The sequence below is a fragment of the Nerophis lumbriciformis genome, linkage group LG02 (assembly GCF_033978685.3).
Source record: "Nerophis lumbriciformis linkage group LG02, RoL_Nlum_v2.1, whole genome shotgun sequence".
Lineage (NCBI taxonomy): Eukaryota > Metazoa > Chordata > Actinopteri > Syngnathiformes > Syngnathidae > Nerophis > Nerophis lumbriciformis.
Window position 1 is genome coordinate 68,164,187 of NC_084549.2, and position 23,512 is coordinate 68,187,698.

The 23,512-nt window shown below is 42.5% G+C and overlaps 1 protein-coding gene across 10 annotated transcripts in view; it reads right to left on the reverse strand.

Annotated features, from left to right (window-relative positions):
- Positions 1-22,876, reverse strand: part of rtn4a (reticulon 4a) — a 47,022-nt gene extending 24,146 nt beyond the window's left edge. Inside the window, exons 1-5 of one of the 10 annotated variants that reach the window (XM_061967886.1) lie at positions 22,137-22,873; positions 17,207-17,245; positions 16,383-16,442; positions 15,440-15,697; positions 13,844-15,283 (exon numbers count right to left, since the gene is read on the reverse strand). In XM_061967886.1, coding sequence (XP_061823870.1) covers positions 13,844-15,283; positions 15,440-15,697; positions 16,383-16,442; positions 17,207-17,245; positions 22,137-22,578 — 2,239 coding nt within the window. In that variant the 5' untranslated portion in view covers positions 22,579-22,873. Of the gene's footprint in view, positions 1-13,843; positions 15,698-16,382; positions 16,443-17,206; positions 17,246-22,136 lie in introns of all 10 variants that reach the window. The other 9 variants (XM_061967883.1, XM_061967876.1, XM_061967887.1 and 6 more) reach the window with 9 other exon arrangements.
- Between the last annotated feature and the right edge of the window lie 636 nt (positions 22,877-23,512).

Sequence of the window (23,512 nt, forward strand, 5' to 3'; positions counted from 1 at the left end):
CATGCGGCGCATTAAGATTTTCAATCCGGCCCGCCGGACGTTCTACATACATTTCTTTAGACCCATCCATCCATTTTCTAAACCTTCAACATTAAAACTGGAGCCGCCATTATGATGTGCAGTGTTGTTTTTAAATGACCGTAATACTTGAACTATAGAAAGTATGTCAATTAGAGATGTCCGATAATAGCGGACTGCCGATATTATCGGCCGATAAATGCTTTAAAATGTAATATCGGAAATTATCGGTACGCAGGGAGAAGTACAGAGCGCCAATAAACCTTAAAAGGCACTGCCTTTGCGTGCCGGCCCAATCACATATTATCTACGGCTTTTACACACACAAGTGAATGCAAATCATACTTGGTCAACAGCCATACAGGTCACACTGAGGGTGGCCGTATAAACAACTTTAACACTGTTACAAATATGCGCCATATTTGTGAACCCACACCAAACAAGAATGACATACACATTTCGGGAGAACATCCGCACCGTAACACAACATAAACACAACAGAACAAATACTCAGAAGCAGCACTAACTCTTCCGGGACGCTACAATATACACCCCCCGCTACCCCCAACCCTGCCCACCTCAACCTCCTCATGCTCTCTCAGGGAGAGCATGTCCCAAAGTCCAAGCTGCTGTTTTGAGGCATGTTAAAAAAAATAATGCACTTTGTGACTTCAATAATAAATATGGCAGTGCCATATTGGCATTTTTTTCCATAACCTTGTTACATTGTTTAATGCATCCAGCGGGGCATCACAACAAAATTAGGCATAATAATGTGTTAATTCCACGACTGTATATGTCGGTATCAGTTGATATCGGAATCGGTAATTAAGAGTTGGACAACATCAGAATATTGGATATCGGCAAAAAAGCCATTATCGGACATCTCTAGTGATAATATATCATATTGTAGGTGTTTATTGTGTGAATGCGCCAAAACATGCTATGGCTATGGTATTTTTTATTTAATATTTTTTGTCATAAAAAAAAATACAATCATGCGTGCTTACGGACTGTATCCCTGCAGACTGTATTGATATACAGTATATTGATATATAATGTAGGAACCAGAAAAATTAATAACAGAAAGAAACAACCCTTTTGTGTGAATGAGTGTAAATGGAGTTTTTTTGGGTTGCTGCACCAATTGTAAGTGTATCTTGTGTTTTTTATGTTGATTTAATAAAAAATAAAAAAAATATCAATTTATTTTTTTTTTTTTAATGTCTTGTGCGGCCCGGTACCAATCGATCCACAGACCGGTACCGGGCCTCGGCCCGGTGGTTGGGGACCACTGGTGTAAATGACTTGACCTTTTAAGGACAGACCTACTGTACATCCTGTGTGTTCCTTTAGCATGAGTAAGACAGTGGCTTGTTGTAGTAACATATTAAGCGCACCGGAGGGCAGCAGCGTCCTGAAAGAGGCTTCACTAAAAGTGATCCCAATCAGGCTCTTTTCAACTCTTCAGTCCTTAATGAGCTCTTCACCTGAAGGTTCTGCAGAACTTCCACTTTCCTGGTGAATGATGTCATCATGCTGTGATGATTTACTGGCTCTTACAGCTACAATGTTACCGCTACACCTCCCTGATACCGAAGTACACGTCAAACTACTACCATAACCACAACACCAGGGGGAGCTCCACTAACCACGTTAAACCCAGATTCCGAACTAACAAAGGTCTTAACTCATTCTCTTTCTATGCCACATCAATGTGAAATGCGCTCCCAACAGGTATAAAAGAAAGTGCATCTCTATCCTCCTTCAAAACCGCAATAAAAGTTCACCTCCAGGCAGCTACAACCCTAAACTAACACCCTCCCTGGATTGTTAATAATCAAATGTAAACAATCAAATGCAGATACTTTTTCTTATGCCTTCCGATCGATCTCTCTCTCTCTCTCTCTCTGCCCACTACTTGCTGTCCATATCCTACCAAGTCAGATCTACACTGTTCCAATATCCATTTCTCTGTTCTCAATTGTTGATGACTGATGATGATAACAACCAAACCCAACGCCCCGGATTATAAATAATGTAAATAATTCAATGTGATGATCTTGTGTGATGACTGTATTATGATGATAGTATATATCTGTATCATGAATCAAAGTGGACCCCGACTTAAACAAGTTGAAAAACTTATTCGGGTGTTACCATTTAGTGGTCAAGTGTACAGAATATGTACTTCACTGTGCAACCTACTAATAAAAGTCTCAATCAAAACAAGCCTGGCGAAAGAGTCCATTGCGTCAAAGTACAAAGTCTGTCTTCCCGCCGTGACTTTTCACCCCGATGTGGACCAGCTTCATGCACTCATGGTCTAGCACGGCACTAAAACCACGCACCTTGTCCTTAATCAACACTGGCCTTGCACACACTTAGACAAGATGAGGACGTGATGTGAAGGCTGACTTGTTGGCTGACTTTCTTCCACAGAATCTTCAGGGGTGCTGCCAGCGTCGCAATGCAGGGAGGAGGCTTTAATTAGCAACACGCAAATATGCAAGCCTGATTCACTTCTATGGAAGTTTGCTGACAACTATCACATCCTCGGCCAGGACGCAGCTGAGTCACCTTATTCCAGTACAGACAAGATGCAGTTGCTTACGGCTGGACAAGTTCTAAAGAAGGAGAACATGTCTTTATTCCTGTGAAAACTTCTCTCAGTCCAGTAAAGGGAACAATATGAAACTAGCACTGACATTTTCATCAAGAACCTGGACACATCCGGCCCGACGGACCTCGCCCAAATAGGCTGGACGGAACCATTCAAACCAGGGTTGATCATGCATGCAGTATTCGAGGCATATGTGTCAGCAGAAGACAGTCGGACTACTCATTCAACCCGGGAACAAATTTCATTAAATAGCCAAAATCCGACTTTGAACAACAAAAGTGTGAATGTTCTGCCACCTAGCAAGTGCTCGAGTCATTGTTTCCCGTCGGACCTTTTAAGAGACGGACGCATTGTTCCCTGACAAGCTGCAACAACGGTAGAAATCCACATGTGTAAACTTCATCACGAAACTTGGTCAAATCTTTGTTAGTAAGATATTGTACATAAATATATGTAGTTTGTTTTGTGTTGAATTTGCTGACTTTTGTCGGATACTGATGTTAGAATAATTTTATCTAAGTTATCACAAAAACTTTGTGTTTCAATGAGTTCCCAGTGAGAAGAAAACACATGTCTTTGAACCTACCAAGAAGAAGGCTTAGAAAACTCCCCTGTGTAGGATGGGAAGCAACATGATGGTGTTCTGTTTCTTTAATGTATTGTAATCAACAGAAAGATATTGTCGTGACCCAAGAACTACAAAGCGGAGAGGAAGCAGGGCCTGACTCCCCTCCAGGCACCGCTTTTTTGAACTCTTTTACGAACCTCTTTTTTGAACTCTTTTACGACCTCTTTTGTGAACCGACCTTTTCTATTGAACTGTTTTAATCAAAGGTGATGGCTGTTTACGACCCCGTCCCTTTGGAAGCAGCTGTTGCCATGTGGTCAGGGAAGGTCCAAATAAAAGAAGGAGGCGTGCAATCTTTTGGCAGAGCGTGATGACACTGTACAAGGGTACAGATGTACACGTTTCTCCTCACTGAGCCAAATTGAATTCTGTCTGTTTAATTCTTTGCTTCTTGTCTTGTTTAATAGATGTCATCAGTGTTTGAACCTGACAATTAACTCCGGCGATAAAAGGTAGTTTAAAACATGCAGCGCTACATTTGACCAGTAGACGTTTTAATTGTGATGAGTCACAATGTTTGATGTGAATGTTGATTAATTTATATTTTATTTATGTAAAAATACACAATGAACGTTATACTTTTGTCGTGTTAATTTTATGTTTATATTTGCACTCTTACAAACCTAAACGAAGGAAGAAATGTAAAGAACTAAAAACTGAGGAAGGAGAAATATTTCAAAAGAAGGAACACCAATCCTCAACAAAACTTCCGGGGCTTCTGTTTCTTTATGCTGTTAACTATCTGTCTAGCTGCACGCGCTGGAAAATAGTGAGGGCAGAATAATTAATTTATTGACAGTGCGGCATGAAAGCCGATGTGTTTACTTTGTAAGTAAGTAAACGCTGTCTCAAAGGAATATATCCCGCGGAGGCACTTTCTCCATGTCCGGCCCCTGAGCCCTTGGGCTCTTGAAACTGCGGCCCTCTTCATGATGTAGTTGAAGAACCCTAGCATAAAGCAACTACAAGCAGTCAACTTCCTCAATGTGGATTAAATCAGGGGTGTTCCAATGACATAGTGATATCTGTCTAGTATCATATAAAAAAAACAACACAGGTATGGATGATATGTGCTTGCAAGAAAAATGTGCGATACAAGCAATCCTGCAGCGTGTTTACTTGTGTGTGATATCATGCGCGATACAAGCGGTCCTGCAGAGTGTTTATCATATCCGATACAAGCAGTACTGCAGCGTGTTTACGTGTGTGTGATATCATGTGCGATACAAGCAGTACTGCGGCGTATTTACTTGTGTGTGATGTCATGTGCGATACAAGCAGTCCTGCAGCGTGTTTACTTGTGTGATGTCATGTGCGATATAAGTAGTCCTGCAGCGTGTTTATTTGTGTGTGATATCATATCCGATACAAGCAGTACCGCAGCGTGTTTACTTGTGTGTGATATCATGTGCAATACAAGCAGTACTGCAGCGTATTTACTTGTGTGTGATATCATATACGATACTAGCAGTACTGCAGCGTGTTTACTTGTGTGTGATTTCATGTGCGATACAAGCAATCCTGCAGCGTGTTTACTTGTGTGTGATATCATGTGCGATACAAACGGTCCTGCAGTGTTTAATTGTGTGCGATATCATATCCAATACAAGCAGTACCGCAGCATGTTTACGCGTGTGTGATATCATGTGCGATACAAGCAGTACTGCAGCGTATTTACTTGTGTGTGATGTCATGTGCGATACAAGCAGTCCTGCAGCGTGTTTACTTGTGTGATGTCATGTGCAATATAAGTAGTCCTGCGGCGTGTTTACTTGTGTGCGGCATAATTGTGCGAGACAAGCAGTCCCGCAGCGTGTTTGTGTGTGATATCCTGTGCAATATAAGCAGTCCTGCAGCTCGTTTACGAGTGCGATATGTGCGATTTTTTTTTTATGTCTCCAGACATCTGTATTATAATGACCTGCGGAAACCCTGTTTTTCCGGTAAAATTCTGGCGACTGAGCGGACAGTTTTTTTAAACTGTAAAATATATGGTTATTTTTGCGGTTTATTACTGTAAATAGAAAAAAATAAAAACATTTTAACGGTAAAATTCTGGGGACTGAGCAGCCAATTTTTTTTTTTCCTTTACTGTAAAATTTCATGTAATTTTTACAATATAGAATTTAATGGATAACGTGCTTTGAAATCAAGTCAATCGTATTTTATTTATTTTTATTTGAACAAAAAAAGGTGTATTGTGTAATATGTTTGTTACATTATAAGGAAACACTTTCCTGCCTGAATTTATAAAAATACAACTAACTTTACCTTATTAACATGAACAATATTATTATAGATTCATACACAAGCAGATATTTGAAGTTTTATTTTTAAATGTTTGTAGTGTATGATAATATATTTGTTACATTAGATAATATTGAATAAGATGCTATGCGATTGCATGCAGTACATGTTACAGTGAAGCCAAGTGCTACATACGCTTCATCATAAAATCATGTCCCCCAAGGTCACAAGCGCCCCTCAGGGGGGCCTGGCCCACTCTTTGAGGACTGTGTTTACATAAGTCAGTAGGTCGTTGTAGTAACACACTAAGTCCACCAGAGGGGAGCAGTGTCCTGAAAGAGGCTTCTCTAAAAGTGAACCCAATCAGGCTCTTTTCCAACTCTTTCCTTCATGATAGAGATGCGCAGTTTGCGGGCACAACCGCGGAGTCCGCGGATTATCCGCGGATCGGGCGGATGAAATTAAAAAAAATTTGATTTTATCCGCGGGTCGGGTCGGGTGATTGAAATTAAAAAAAATTAGATTTTAAATAGATTCAGGCGGGTGGCAGTTAAACCAATTCGGAAATATATATACATAGTTAAATGTTGTTACCCACATACGAAAAACGAGCAGGCACCTGCTGCATATGCCACAACAGAAGAAAAAAAAAAAAAGAGATGGACACTTTTACGGAGCGGAGAAGGGACGCCTCGCCGGGGTCCGGGACCGAGGCCCCTTCCCCCGAGAGGGCCCCACCGGGAGCCGTAGCTGAGGCGATCCGCGAGAAGGGCCCGACGCACGTCCAGGGTCACCACCGCGCCCACCGCACCGACACCCCGCCTTGTCCGCCTTCGCCGCGGCCGGCGTCACGCGCAGCAGGTAAGCAGCTTACCTGCCCGCCACCCCCGTGGCCGGGGGCTCGTAACAGGGGTCACTCCGTGCGCTCCGCCCGCGCAGCTTACCTGCCCGCCACCCCTGTTGCCGGGGGCGCGTAACAGGGGTCACTCCGCGCGCAGTGCGCTCACGAAAGGGGTGGGGCTCACCCTGGTTGATATAGACAGCAGCTAGGACGGTGGCCATGGAAGTTGGAAGCCGCTAAGGAGTGTGTAACAACCCACCTGCCGAATCAACTGGCCCTGAAAATGGATGGCGCTGGAGCGTCGGGCCCATATACCCGGCCGTCGCCGGCAGCGAGACGCGCTTGGAGGTGCGCTCAGCGCGGCTCCCATATGATTGCGCACTGGTGTGCGTCTGGGTCGTGACAGCGTGGCACGCGAATGTCGGTGCTGCATTGGATCAGTCTCCTTTCTTTAACAGGCAAAAGCTTTATAACCTCACTAATGCCTTGCACCGTCTATATTAGATATATAACAACGGCCGGGTGCGGGCGGATGGCGGGCGGATGCGGTTCTGATCAAATGTTAGATCGGGTGGTTGACGACTTTCTGATGCGGTTGCGGATGAAATAATTGCCTATCCGCGCATCTCTACTTCATGAGCTCTTCACCTGGTTAAACCCTCCAGAACACAGGTGTCAAAGTCGTTTTCACTGAGGGCCACATCGCAGTTATGTTTGGCCCCAGAGGGCAGCTTCTAACAGTGAATACTATTATTACACAATTTTTAATTACACAATTTTTATGCATTTTATTAGATTTTTTTTTAAATTAAAATGTAAAAAAAATAGGGTTAATTGCAATAGTTTCACCTTACAATTTAGTGTATATTACAGTAAATGGAAAAACAGTACCGCTGTTTTTATGGTAACAAAAAGGCAGCTCAGTTGCCAGAATTTCACTGTAAAATGAACATGTTTTTTTTAACTGTAAATTTAAAAAAAAATGCAATTTTACAGTACAGTAAAATTTTGGCATCTAAGCTGCCAGTTTGTTTGTTTTGTTTTACCAAAAATGTACCGCAAACTGTGGATTTTTCGGTGTATTACTGTAAATGCCAAAACGGCACCAGTTTATTACAATAAAAAAAGTACAGTTTTTTTTCATTTAGAGAAAAATGCTGTAAAAACCACAGTAAATTTCACAATTCTACCATGAAATCTATTGCTACTTTTACATTGCAAAATTTGATGGATACCTTGCTTTGGAATCATTATTATTAGAATTTATTTATATCTAAAAAATTATTTGAATATATAATATATTTTTGCATAATTAGACAATAATTACGTTGACATTTATGTAATTTGAGATTACATGGAGTGCATTTTTTCTTTTCTCCCAAAATACAAAGAAAGAATAAATTTGGTTAAGAAATGCTATAGTACTTTATTGATACATATTATTTCCAGGCTTTTGAGGGTCAAATAAAATGAAGGCTTGAGTTTGACACCTGTGCTCCAGAAGGTTCTGCAGAACTTCCACTCCTCTGGTGAATGATGTCATCATCCTGTGATGATTTACTGGCTCTCTTGCCAAACAGCTACAATAATGTTACAAGTCTGGCGAAAGAGTCCATTGTGTCAAAGTACAACGTCTGTCTTCCCGCTGTGACTTTTCAGCCTGATGTGGACCAGCTTCATGCACTCATGGTCTAGCACGGCACTAAAACCATGCACGTTGCCCTAGGGCAAACAATGGCCTTGCACACACTTAAGACACACAAGATGAGGGCTACTCGCACCAGCTTGTTGGCTGACTTCCTTCCACAAAATCTTCAGGGGGGCTGCCAGCGTCGCAATGCAGGGAGGAGGCTTTAATTAGCAACACGCAAATATGCAAGCCTGATTCCCTTCTATAGAAGTTTGCTGACAACTATCACGTCCTCGGTCAGGATGCAGCTGAGTCACCTAATTCCAATACAGATAAGATGCGGTTGCTTAGGGCTGGGCTCGTTCTAAAGAAGGAGAACATGTCTTTAGTCCTGTGAAAACTTGTCTCAGTCCGGTAGAGGGAACAATATGAAACTACCACTGACATTTTGGTCAAGACCAGATCTGAGCAAGCTAAGTCTATGAGCATGAACTGATGAAGTCTACTCAGATGAAAGGCCAAACGTCTTCTCATACAAACCAAAAAGTCCAGTTGCGATCAATTGAATGCCCTGAGATGACAATGACCATAGTGATATCTGTCCAATAGGCCTGGGCCGATAATCAATAAGTCAATTAACCAGGCCTGGGCAATTATTTTGACTCGAGGGGCCAAATGTAGAGAAAAAAATGTGTCTGGGCGCCGGCATATCTATTTTTAGGAACACCAATACAAAAGCTCACAATAATGTCTGATTGAATGCTAAAAATGTTATGACAGACCGCCTTAAACGTAATGGAATTTTACATTTTTTTTACTGAATGAGACACCCAGAAGAATGTACATGAAAATACAGAATGTGGGATTTACAATATTAACTATGAACGATAAAACACTGAATATTGACAACATATGAATGTCACACTACTTAACCCTAACCCTTACAATCAAGCGAAACGCAACAAAAATACAAAAAAAAACTAAATATGAATGCGAAGGGTTAAAAATAAAAAATAAATATCTACAATCTGATACATTCCCAAGTTTTAGAACTTTGTTGTAAAAATCACCTTCCGTGTCTGTCCCTGACACCCGCATTTTAGGCCGGCCACTCTGGAAACACTCTGTGGAAACGCTCCCTGAGCTGCTCTGACTTAGATTACATTAGTAAATAAATAAATAAATGATAAATAGGTTATACTTGTATAGCGCTTTTCTACTTTCAAGGTACTCAAAGCGCTTTGACAGTATTTCCACATTCACCCATTCACACACACATTCACACACTGATGGCGGGAGCTGCCATGCAAGGCGCTAACCAGCAGCCATCAGGAGCAAGGGGTGAAATGTCTTGCCCAAGGACACAACGGACGTGACTCGGATGGTAGAAGGTAGGGATTGAACCCCAGTAACCAGCAACCCTCCGATTGCTGGCACGGCCACTCTACCAACTTCGCCACGCCGTCCCTAATTAGATGACCATACCAACTAATTAGATGACCATAGTAACTAGTATATCATGCAAAAGCACAGATTCCAACCATTGAAATACTTTGTATAGTTCAAGACTTACGGTCATTAGAAAATGTCACTACACATCATAATGGCGGCTGCAGTTTCGATCTTAAAGATAAAAAAATATATATTTGGGAATGTCCGGCGGGCCAGATTGAAAAGCTTAATTTGACCAGGTCTGCAATTAACCGACGATAATTAAACATTAAGTCGGCAAGTTTCCCAGTGTCGATAAATCACCATGTGCATGCCTGAAGAGCATTCACGATTTTCATCGGTTTTAGCAGCTGGCGGGTTTGTGTTGTAGCGGACTGAAAAGAAGGGAGTGAATCATCTTGTCCATCATTAGGTGTCTTGGACTCTTTGTGAGGTGTGTCGTACATTAATATCGATGTTTGTTTTTATAAAAGTGCGTGTTTGGTGAGAGAGACGGTTTGCAAGAGCGGTCACTCTTTTTATGACCATATTCCAATAAAATGGTCGAAAAAAATCGTCATTCATAACCGCTTAAATGCTAACATGTTGACCAATTTCCCCGTTACGAAACGTCATTCCCCAATCTAAACATGTGGAAACACATTACTGTCTAATTAAGAGAGTGACAGTATTCACATTAGACATAAAGGATGTGCTGTTTTTGCACAAAGTGATCGATAAAGTCAACAAGTTGAAATAGACTGACAGGAACGCCGGTCAACCGGAAGCATACTTGCCAACCCTCCCGGATTTTCCGGGAGACTCCCGAAATTCAGCGCCTCGCCCGAAAACCTCCCGGGACAAATTTTCTCCCGAAAAACTCCCGAAATTCAGGCGGACCTGAGTGACGTGTTGACAACACACAACAACAGTGTCTACCGTAAAGCAGTTCGTCTGCCGTAAACAGCAATGTTGTGACACTTTTAAACAGGACAATACTGCCATCTACTGTACATGCATATGTGACCCACCCATAATGTGTCACATTTTTGTGTTGATTTATTTATTTTATTTTGTGGTTTGAATTCGTTTTTGGAGCTGTCATTACACATTTATCAGTATTCACATTGGTCAGTAGGGGGCAGTAGGGCGTTTCTTCCCAATTGAATGCTATCACCTACAGACCGGAAGTGGCTTGTCATTCTGATGAGCGCGACCAGTCTGTGAACAATTGAAACGTCCTGTGTGCTTTTTCCTCCTGTATAACAGGTTAGTTTTGGTGAATCAACTCACTGAATAATATCCATGTGATCTTTATAAGTTTAAGTACACATTCTGATGGTGGAGCCTAACTCTAAAGTGTTTGTGAGTTGTAGTTTGTAAATGAACACTGAAATTCAAGTATTTATTTTATTTATATATATATATAGCTAGAATTCACTGAAAGTCAAGTATTTCTTATATATATATATATATATATATATCTTAACCACGCCCCCAACCACGCCCCCGCCCCACCCCCGACCAGGCCCCCCACCTCCCGAAATCGGAGGTCTCAAGGTTGGCAAGTATGACCGGAAGTGATGCTACGTGACGTCACACACACCGGAAGATAAACTTATCACCCCTTACAATTTAGGATGGAAGAAGATAAACATATTTAAAACACACAAATAAATAATATGGCTCTTATAAAGCTAGAACCATCTTTAGTGTTTCCTCTACCAAGAAAGCATATTTTGTTTTTTTATTTTGAAACTTGGTTAAAGGATTTTATTGTGTGTGTGTGTATATATAAGTACTTTTTGAGCACATTCAACAGGACAACAATAATAATAACTATGATCCTTTTGGTCACAATAACTTTATTTAGCCATTTTATTTATTGTTTTGGTTGTGTATATTTGAGGGTCCCCCAACCCCTCCTTAACACATCAATTGTTGCTTACAGACAGGTATATTTTATTTTTATTATTTATTTGTTTTATTTAACTTGGTATTTAAAAGTTTAGATTTAAATTAGAATGTTGAAATATACGAGAAATACAAGTTAATTGCATTTGAAATAGTATACTTCCATTATTATTATTATTATTATGTATAATCATTACATCAGTGGTTATTTTGGTCTAAAAAAAAATAAATAATGGCAATAATATCGTTTATCGGCAATAATTTGTAGGTCAATATATCGTTGAGAAAAAATTCCTACAAAAAATTATTTTGGATGATATGTGTTTGCATGTAAAATGTGTGATATCATGTGTGATACGAGCATCCCCGCAGCGTGTTTACTTGTGTGTGATATCATGTGCGATACAAGCAGTCCCGCAATATGTGTACTTGTGTGTGACATCATGTGCGATACAAGCAGTCCCGCAGCGCGTTTACTTGTGTGTGACATCATGTGCGATACGAGCAGCCCCGCAGCGTGTTTACTTGTGTGTGATATCATGTGCGATACAAGCAGTCCCGCAATATGTGTACCTGTGTGTGACATCATGTGCGATACAAGCAGTCCCGCAGCATGTTTACTTGTGTGTGACATAATGTGCGATAAACGCAGTCCCGCAGCATGTTTACTTGTGTGTGACATCATATGTGATATCAGCAGTCCCGCAGCGTGTGTACTTGTGTGTAATATTATGTGCGATACAAGTAGTCCAGCAGCGTGTTTACGTGTGCGTGACATCATGTGCGATACAAGCAGTCCCGCAGCGTGTTTACTTGTGTGTGACATCATGTGTGATATCAGCACTCCCGCAGCGTGTGTACTTGTGTGTAATATCATGTGCGATACAAGCAGTCCAGCAGCCTGTTCACTTGTGTGTGACATCATGTGCGATACAAGCAGTCCCGAAGCGTGTTTACTTGTGTGTAATATCATGTGCGATACAAGCAGTCCAGCAGCGTGTTTACTTGTGTGTAATATCATGTGTGATACAAGCAGGCCAGCAGCGTGTTTACTTGTGCGTGACATCATGTGCGATACAAGCCGTCCCGAAGCGTGTTTACTTGTGTGTGACATCATGTGTGATATCAGCAGGCCCGCAGCGTGTGTACTTGTGTGTGATACAAGCAGTCCAGCAGCGTGTTTACTTGTGTGTGACATCATGTGCGATACCAGCAGTCCTGCCGCGTCTTTACTTGCACCAACCTAATTAACATCTAAATGTCCTACAATAAGCACACAAGATTGGCCTTTTCTTCCATTTCACTATAGTCATTTACTACAAGGTAAACATGCTAGGCTATAGGCTATTGGGAGCTCACAGCTACACAACAGCTAAGCACACAATAGCAAACGAGCTAGACAGACAAAGGTAATAATCATTGAACAATTAGACATCACATTTGTCAATATAAACAAGTATCAAATAATTCTAGATGTATATTGCTTACACACAAGTTTCCAAGGCAGAAGTGTAGCAGAAAGTATCCAGTAACAAACGTGACCGCATTCATGGATTCTTGTGACCACTCGGTGTCACCAAAATAAACAATTACCATCCCACTTCAACTCAAAGACAGCAGAAGTCCAGTCCAAATGATTAATAATAAATAGGTTAGCGTTTTCATACCTAACACCGTTCTCTGTATCGAACCTTTTCTAACATTCCACACTATTAAACAAAAGTATGTATGATTCCTTTTCTGCTGATATGGTATCGAAAGTCAAAAAGTGGTATCTGGACTACAAGTTTAAATGTTAAACTGAATCACCTAAAAAATAGTAAGGACATGTGTGGTGAAGTTTGACCTGGAAAAGGATCCTCTAACACTTGATCCCTCCATCTTTCACATGTTCTATTTGAAGTCCATGGTACCAAATAAGGCATTTAAGTCAAACCTTAGCATTGTTACAAATACAACTTACTTCTTTCAGTATAGAGTTGATGTGGATTACACTCAACACTAAGAGTTTCTTAATTTATGAATTGTCGTTATTTACGATCTTCAACAAAAAATAATTAGAGGGATTGTTGGAGGTTCAAGGGCAGAGCAAAGCTAATACAGTCAAATTATATTATTCTCTCCTCACAATTTAACCTAATGTTGGCAGTAAAGAAACGCCGGTAAACCACCAGGACGACTGTAGGTCCACTAAGAAGGTGCGGGGCTCCTAGCTTGGCCTACATGTCAGTGAGTGTTTGGTTTCACATTAACATTCCAGGTTATTTCCAGAGAATAAAGAAACTCAAAGCAGATATTTAGGGGAGCCAAACATTCAGTTGAGGGTTAAAATGTCAAAGAAGACGCAGGCAAAGGTTGGATGCGAAGAACTAGGTAGCACCAGGGAGAGGGTGGTGGTTGTTGATGGTTGAAAGAAAACGGGAAGAACAAAAGGGTGACGATGGAAATGAGGTCGATGAGGCCAATGAAAACGGAGGAAGTGCGAGGGATGGTTTCCATGCTTTTGTTTACCTGCTGTGAGGTTCAAGTTTGGCATCTTGAACAGTTTTCCGCCTTCCGCACTCTTCTTAGCGACCTCTTCTGGCTTAGAGAAAGTGGAATAGACCAATGGAGTTTGGGATGGTGGTTCCTGATGAGCGACTTTCTCCAGCTCCGCTTTGCTCTTCTGGGGGGACTGGCTAAGAAGGCGGTACGAGCTCTGACTTTCATCCTCTTCGGCCTTCCCAGCAGGCTGGATTATCTTTGTTGGAGCAGACACAGAAAATGAAGACACCTCTTTGCGCTGAAAGCTCAGGTCCTCATCCATGGGGATCTCGGGGGCCTTGGAGGATGCAAACTTGGAAGTGTCTAATGCCTCAAGGAACTCATCGATTACTCCCTTGGGTGGTCTCTCGATAAACTCGAATTCCTCAGATGAAACCTCATGCTCAGAGACCTCTTCACCCAACTCGGGGTCCTCCAGCTCCATTTTAATGTTGCTCTTCTCCACCTGGAAGCTGGCAGGGTTCTTGGCCATCGCTTCCAGGACAGGAGACAGAGAGTCTGCTGTTGGCGACTCTGAATCCGAATCTTCAGCAGGGGCTTTCTTGCTTTCAAAGTTGAGAGGCTCAAACTTCTCGTTCACTTTGGGAGAAACGTGACTTGAGAACCAATCTTTCTGTTCAATTTTGACAGGTTGCTCTTCTTTGACGAATGACGGCGAGGTTTCCCCAGCCTCTTTGACAAGATCAAATGCCCCAAAACTTTTCACGTCTTCATCTTTTGGTTTATCAGACACTTTGACCTCCATCTCATCAGCCATCTCCTTTAGCAGAGACACTTTAGCATCGAGAGCAAAGGGGTTGTTGGCTGACAGATTGATTGGGGGATTGGGTGACTCCATCATCCTACGTTCAAGAATGGGGCTCTGCTCCTCTGGACTTCCCTCAGAAGAACCAGAGTCCATTTTGTCAGGGTTGAGCGGAGAAGACTTCAGGATGTCTGGAAGTGAGGGTGGAAGACCAGACTCCTCCTCTTCGTCCTCATCTTCCTCTAGCACACCAGACGAGAACTGACTGATTGGCTGCATGAGGGAGTCAGTGAGCTTCATCCCTCCCTCAAATATTTTGCTCTCATCTAAGAACGATGGTGGGTTATCCTGGAGCTCTTCAGCTTGCCTGTACTGGACAATATCTGGAGTGGGACGTTCTGACACTGTTGTGGCTCTCTGGTCAGACTTGGATTCCTCTAACTTATAGGAGCCACTGTCTGCCAGTGGGGAAAAGCCCTCGAACGGGTTATTCTTCTTCTTCACCTCGTACATCAAGTCGTCGTCATCATCATCATCGGACTGGTTGCCATGCAGATCTGGCTCATACCTGGCAGAGCCAAAGGTGTCTGCATTCTTGGAGAAGGTATCCATGGAGACCTTGGAGTTGTCTTGCGATGCTAGGAATGGCGAATCCCAGTGCTCTGTTGGGTCAAAGGAGGCAATGTGAGACTCGACAACCACTGAGGTGGTCAAAGGGGAGGGGTCTGTGAGAGACCGATCTGAACTAATTAGTTTCTCATCAGGTGAGAATGAAACTCCACTATCTTCACATAGATTGTGAGGCCCTGGGTCTTTACCTAAACTCAGGTACGGAGCAGCTAACTGATCATCCTTATTCTGACTACGACCGGAGTCCTTTTCTTCTTCACCCCAGGACATTTCCTTGGAACGACCAGCGGGGGCCTCCGTGGAGAAGGGCCCCAAGAGTCCAGTAGGTCCTAGGAGAGAGGGCTGGTTGGGGCTTTCGCTCAAAGAGAGCTCTTCCAGGGAATCGGGAGAGTGAAGAGGGGAGAGAGGAGAGATGGGAGCAGGGGCATCACCCTTCTGCCCAAGTTCTTGAGTAGAGAGGGAGGAAGGAGGGAGAATGCAATACAGCACATATCAAAAGACAAACTCCATTCCTTACAGAGTCTACCATACCTGGGTTGAAGTTACTAAAAGCAAAACAAGTGCTGCTGAAAGCTTGACTGGGGCTGGCAGACTGTTGAAAAAAGGGGTCAGTTGTCTGAAAACGCCCCAGTAAATGTTAGCCGTGTTGAAAAAAAAATCCCACAGTGGTTGTCAGTTTCTGTAATTAAAAACTAGTTATCCCCTAGGCATCAACCTGCCACAGTCAAGACAGGCCAGCATTCGTCAGATGTCTAGCTATATGTATTCGATGAATATTTTATGGTACTTGAGAATACTTGACCCAGGTCTGGCATCATAAACCATGCTAACAGTTAAGTGGCGATTCTTCTGTTTTTTAGAATCCTCACCACTACATCGAAATATTATCTACCTATAGTTTGTGAGACTGCCATGCTACTCTGCAAGTCACAATACAGTGCAGTGTCAGAGGTACACAATCAAACGTCTCACGTGCAATGGATGCTACGGACGACAAATCTACTTGTGGCATGCAGGGGGTTACTTTGTCCACTTAAGCTGAGTGACAGTATCACATAGCAGGGAAGACACTACAGTGGAGACACAAACAGGGGAGAGGACAGAAAAACAAAGCCAGCAGAGAGAACTTGCCTGTAGGGAATTGCATCAGAGGCTGAGGCTGAGCTTTAGAAGGAGAAGGAGGAGGAACATCTGCGGAAGAAAGGACAGAATGGCAGCGTGCCGTCAGTCAGCTTTTAAGAACGAAAAAATAATTAGGTATCAAATTGTAATTTGTGCTAACTCACAGGTGGTCCAAAAACAGCTGCTATCTCTTTAAAGAACAGACACATCTGTGTTTGTTTTTAATACAAAACATGGGATAGAGTGAAATGTATTCTCGGTTAAATGACTGCTTCTAATAAACATTCCAACACTGTGAGAATGTTACAAGAGAAGCACACACAACACAAACAAGCCCAGTGATTCCATTTGTAGAGCGAATAACATTCTCAAAATGACATTAAAGACAAGAATGCGCGGGCTTTCTTTCTTCCTCACAAACTGAAACATTGAAAGTTCCGTTGTTCCAAAGTGAACATGAGCGGTAGAAATGTAAAAACGCTCCATTTTCCACAAACATGACCTCAACACAGCTCAGTCAGTGGACTTAAAATACCGAAGCCAAAAGTCTCTTTGTAGAAACAACTCAGCTTTGTGGGCTTCAGTGAAGTTAGTAGAAAAGCTGGAAACTCCCCGAGGAATTTGGAACACAAAGCCAGGAAGTGTAAATGACAAGTACATAATTTCCGGAAGCTGTGATTGGGCTTCTAAATGACTTGGGAAGGCCGACAATCAAATCAGCCGCAATCAAGCGCGATGATCAAAATCTATCATGCGTCTCATTGGCGATTAGGACATTGGAAAGCCTGATCGTTGGCTGCCAATCACAGACGATTGATCAGATTTTCGGTTACCTCTGCTGTCTAGGTTTAGCTTCCAGCGATGAAAAGGACCTAGGATGGAACCAATGACAACGTTAAGCTTTGTACTTTAAACACACCAAAGCACTCAAACATTGATACATGTCAGGGTCAATGTCCCTCACATCTGTACAGAAAATATTAAACCTTTCGGGTCAATGTCCTCACATATAGAAAATATTTAACATGTCAGGGGTGTTTCAACTTTTTCCGCTTAAAGTAAAATGAAATATTTGTGGGGGCTACTTTAATAGTAAACTTTCCGTTTAATTAAGAGCAAAAATCTATTAAAAGTAGGTCAAGACATGATAAAACAATTGCTTGGATTTTACTGACATCACGTCCGGCTCAAGCCTCCCCGCTCATTAAATATGCGTGGTGATAAAGCTAGCTCCGTTCTCAATAGGTACTAGGCGCCATTTAGCCCCTCTCAAAGAAAAAATGCCCTACGCTTGTGTTGTTTTCAGCCGAACGAGTCGGTCAAATCGCGAAAAGGATAAACGTTTCTTCAGAGTTCCTCGAGGGGTAATCAAAAAGGGCGGAAGAGTGCAAGATTTGTGGAAACAAGAACGAGAAGAGCGGCTCCCACGACTTTGCGGTTACTTTGTTTATTTATTATTTCCCATTTAAGTATTATCTTGATATTTTGAATTTCTTACATGTCTGTTACGAGTGTCTCCAAAAGCACCAACTTGGCGAGTCTAAATAAAGGAAAGCAAATGTGAGCAACACTTAAAAGAGTTAGGTTTTCTTTGTTTGTGTGTTATTTGTATGATAGCTATTTAGCTATTAGATAGCCAGTTGTACATAGCTATGTATAATAGCTATGAATGTGATCAACAATTCAATATCTTGTAGCCTTTGTTGTATTTGTATTTATTAGTCTGAACCTACCGGTAATTGAATTTCATGTTTGGAATAAGCCATGGAACAGTTCTGTGGGCGGGCAAATGGCGCCCAGGCCAGACTTTGGACACGTCTGGCTTATGTAGTTATACAGTTAGTCATACAGTCATCAAGGGAATCGGAAAACAGAACGTTCCAACAGTGCAACAAACGTTGTATATTTCTGCCGTTACAAAGGATTGTAGTTCAGGTCGATGTATTTATTTAATAATATTTTCAGAAGGACACCACCTCCACCCAGACTGTAAAATCCAATGATGACAGCGCGAGTAAGCGCTCGGCAGGCCGTGACGGTGCTAAAAGCTGGACTCTGCCACAGATTAAGAGGCGGTTCTTGTCACATTTGGAGGTCCGTCTGACTGCGGCATGACGGTCAGCTGCTGTGTTGGCACGGTAACAAAAACACAAAAACAGATTGGTGCGCTTATCTGCGCTCATCTGTGACCAGGACACCAAGAAAACAAGCACACAAACACTGGGCTGCGTATAATCCACCTGACTGGCTGGCAAACACGCACTGACGGACGTACGTGACCCGAGAGAACCATGTGGGTCGGTGCCACTGGACAATTAACCCTTCTGTCAATCAAGGTGTGTGACAGGGCGAAGAAACGACACGTGTCACAGTAGGAGTCACAGGATCAGACTGGGAAGCCTTAAGGAGCTTTAACGAGGACAGAGCCAAATTTTACAATACAGACCAAAAGAAGTATCTAGCAAACAGAACCAGGAAGTGGGTGAGGTTTTACTTGGCAAGGTGTGGATCTCCTGCAGGGGACATATTTTCACAGGAGAATCCTGAACTGTGCTTTTGTTTGCAGGATTACACAAAATCTACTTAATAGACTTCCACAGGGGGGGAGGATGCCACGAGGGTCTTACCCCGGATTTCCACTGGATGCGTAACAGATGCGTAACGATGCCGCTATCCAGAGTCTGGCTATCCCCACCCTCGTTCTGTCGCGGCTCTGTCGTGCAGCGAAATAGTGCCCACTTTTACGGGATTTAATATTTTATTTTGAAAGTAAACCGGATAATTTATTTTGTCTTGGTTCATAACTTACTGTCCAACACTAGCAGATTTTGGCTAACTTGAACGGATGTGTTGCGGCAACCGGCAAATGTAGAATCTGTGCGTATATTTAGCACAGAAATGCGTAACGGAACACATTGACTTAAATTAGAGGTGTCAAACTCAAAAGCCCGGGGGCCAGATCTGGCCCGCGACATTATTTTATCTGGCCCACAAACACCTGGAAATGTGTCAATAAAGTACTTAATATTCTCTCACTAAATGTAATTGATTTTTTTCATTTTGACAGAAAAAAATAGATCTCCTGCTTGAAATTGCATAACTTTTACACTTTAATAGTATCCAATATTGCAACAAACATTACAGTATATTATCATACTTTCCAAACATGTTTTTATCTAAATAAAAATACTTAACTTTACAGCAAACTACCACTCAAATTAATAAAACTGACACATTTTATGTTGTTCTTTACAGCATATTACTGTAAATGAAAAAAAAACTACTGTTTTTTGCGTTAAAATTCTGTTGACTGAGCTGCCCGTTTTTGACAGTAAAATCTACGATTGTTGTTTTTGACGGTGTATTACTGTAAATGGAAAGTCGGTACATTTGTTTTTACGGTACAAAAACTGGCAGATAAGTTACCAGAATAAGAAAATAACTTGTACTGTTTTACCATGAACAATATAATGTTGTAAAAACCAATGTCAATTTAACACAAAAATTCTGGCAACTATGCTGTCAGCTTTTTCCGTAAACCCCCTCACCCCCCCAAAAAAACAGTGGTACTGTTTTTCCCTTTACCGTAAAATGTTGTAAAAGACGGAAAAAACACTATTTTACAGTAACATTTTGTAAATGTAAAGTTTTTACTGTAAAATCGACAGTCTACTTAAAACAATTTATACAATTAATAATGAAATCCAAAGGCAAATTCATACATTATTCGCTGTTACAAGTGACCCTCTGATGGCAGCCATAACTGCCATGTGGTTCTAATGAAAACGGAAAAAGTCTGCCGCCATGACGGCGCAGTTCTGCTGCCGTTACGCATCCAGTTTAAATCCGGGGTCACTGACCTGACCGAGGTGAAGATAATAAATATATTTTTTCTTATTGAAATCAAAATGACTCTTTAGCCTTGATGAGAGTTCAAAAGGCTTTCTTGTTACCTTGAACTCTTTTCGTCCATGACATCTGCAGTGACGACTAGGCTTAAAAGACGGCAATTAGTATAACAAATACACGCTCAAGACTTAACGTTTTTAAGTCACTCCAATAACACGTCAGCAGGTGACAGATTTGATTTTGTCCGTAAGACAGATGTAGCAGAAGCTCCTTTCACGGAGACTAGTGTTGCTGTCAGACAGGTATTTCAAACATCAGACGGACGCTAATCCGGCTCGTCGAATGATCTGATAACCGCGTCGTACGCGCCACTGTCACGCCTTTGATGGGTGAACGTATGAAAGAGCACAACGAGATGACAAAGTCCGTCCTAAATGTGTCCGAGCATCTTGTCTTTGTTCAGTCAGGCAGCCCCGCCCTGCCTCGCTCTCTCGCTCTGCAGACTGCTTCCAGCCCGCAGGCCTCTTGTGGATGCAATCCGTCTCATCTCCATGCTGAAAACCACCAAGTCACCACATTCACTTAGCATAGACAAACTCAGCAAGTACACACAAATCACAAGAAAGCCTTCTCTCTCCCCAATAGCTGCTTTTGGGGCTGGGGGGGCTGGTATTTGGGGAAACAGGAGCTGGGCCCCGACAGGTGTGGACACCAGGCCGGAGCCCACAGGGCCCAGAAGAAGCATCTAGAAAAGGATTGCGGCAGGTTACAAGCAGGGTGGAGATGATGGGAGGCGACCATAGTACATGTTTTTGTTGTTGGAAGTAATCTGAGAACAGGTTTCCATTACCGGACAGATCCACGTCTTTAGTCAACAACGCAGTCCCAGTTTTAAAACAATTATAATCAAAATAGTGAAACGATTCGATTCAAACACGGTTCCAATATTAAAACACAGTGACAATCTTAAAACAATTCGATTACCACGTTATACAATAACCTACGATCCGTTTAGTGGACGAACGTCAACAAGATCTCTGGAAACGACGAACAAACACGCCGACCCACCCGTCTCTTTTTGATCCTAATACAACAGGGAATACTTTTATCACATAAACATTTGCCTTAATACGAGTTTATGTCGTTTATATGTGAAGAAATGAGCGATAAGGTGTGTCCGATAAAGGAATCATGCTACAGCTAACAGAAGGCACGCAGCGGGCGGAGGCAAAGAGCAGATGGAGGCTGCTCTTCGGATAAAACACGTTCGGAGTGACAGTGGAAGATGGCACATGAGGCCATTTTATGGCTAAATATGTTATTTAAAGTGTACATATGAAGTATTGTTATTATTATTTATGGCTCTGGGGTGTAACACGACACGATGATGCAGCACATCATCTTCCTGTGCCTAAACAGGTGGGCCGCATTAGACACCATCAACCCTCAAAAGCACAATTAAAGCCCACAAATTATACCAAAAAAAACAATAATTTAAATCCGAACGTGCTTTTAAGGCCGTCTGAGCACATGGGCGGTGTCAGCAAGCAGCTTGTCGCCGTCAAGGTAGCGCGACTAGCCGCGAGCTAACAGGCTAACCGGCCCCAAAGGGCTCCAACAATCGTCACCATAATGCGGACAAATGATGGAAATAAATCCTATTTAGGCGACATTGAGGGTGGCAATGTTGCTTTTAGCCACCGAAGCCCACTTAGGAGCTTCAACGGACCGGCTGTGAAGCACACAAAAGGCAGCCGCCTCTAGACGTCCACAGGCGGACGTCATTGTTGGAACATTGAACGTCCATTAATTTTATTTCCAGACGCTTTTCGCTCAAAACAACAACAAAAAACTACCACAAAGTCCGATTTTAACATACGTGGTGGGTTATCGTGCAGCCGTTAGAATACTCACAAGATGCCGGAGCCGGTGATGCTTGTGTGTCCGCAGGTAGCTGAGCTTCCTCTGCGGGGGATGGCGCTGCTTGCTGGGCTTGAGCCGCGGGGAGGGCGTCGCTCTCCGGGCCAACCTGTGGATCGTCCTCCGCCCTATCCGGCTCTACGAGACTGTGCTGGGAACCGGACCTGCTGCTGCTGCTGGAGTCCGGGCTCGGCTGGTCCTGCTCTTCCTGCGGTGGTTCTGGGTCCGGTAAGAAGGTGTGCTGGTCGGTGTCTTCGGCCATGTGCCGCTCCAGGGCGTCCTGGCCCCCGCCGACCAGGTCCACGATGTCATCCATGCTGAACAAGTCCTGCTTGGGCTGGTCCGGCGGCGGCAGCTCGGCGTCGGGTTCGGCCTGGTAATGGTGGACCCCCTCGCTGAAGAGAGACGTGCTGGACGACACTTCGTTGTCTGCCATCTTCCTTTGTCCAACTGAGACACTTTGGACAACTTTTTTTTTTAAGCGAACTTTTCACACAACAAGTCCACTTAAGAGAGGCGTCAGATCGGACCCAAACCCTCCAGCCGGTGGACACGCGAAGTTTCGGCCGCAGAGTCGAACCCGAGGCGTGGAGCAACAGCACAAAAGTTGAAAAGGCAAAAGAGGAACACTTTTACTGACCAATCAGCGTCTGAGGCTGCTTCGATGACACGCGTGCTGACCAATCACAGCGGCGCTGGCGACCCCCCAAGACCCCGCCTCTCCTGGTGTCAGTCTTTTGGAGCAAACTGGGAAGTTAAAAATGTTACACAAGCTCCTGCAACATGTGAGCAACACGAAGGCCAACGTGGCACACGCACTTACGCTATATATACACTATTTATACGCTATATATACCCTATACTGTATATATCATATGTATACTGTACATGTACAGGGTGTCCTCAAAGTCTGGACATACCATGTGTTTGATACAGCCCATGCACAAAAGCTCAATTTAATTATTTGTTTTATTTAATATACTTACAATTCATAGCTTTAAAAAAATACAAAAAATATTATAAATGATAAAAAAAAGTATCAATAATTTAAATGTTATGTTTATTTGTTCAAAATGGATCCTCATTAGTTGCTACACAATAGCCACCAATCTTCATGGGGTCCATCACACAATACAATAATATCTAAATAAATCTCAAAACTATAAAGGCACTCAATATCAAAGGATATGTATATGATAATAACGTTTATAATTATTTACAATTACATGTATATTTATTAACTAAAATATCAATAAAGTCTCATTATTAACATGTACATGAAGAAAAATGAAGACTTTATTGGAGTTAACTTTGTTGCTACGGAGGCTTTATTATAATAAAATGACACCAATTTAAAGACAATTAAATAT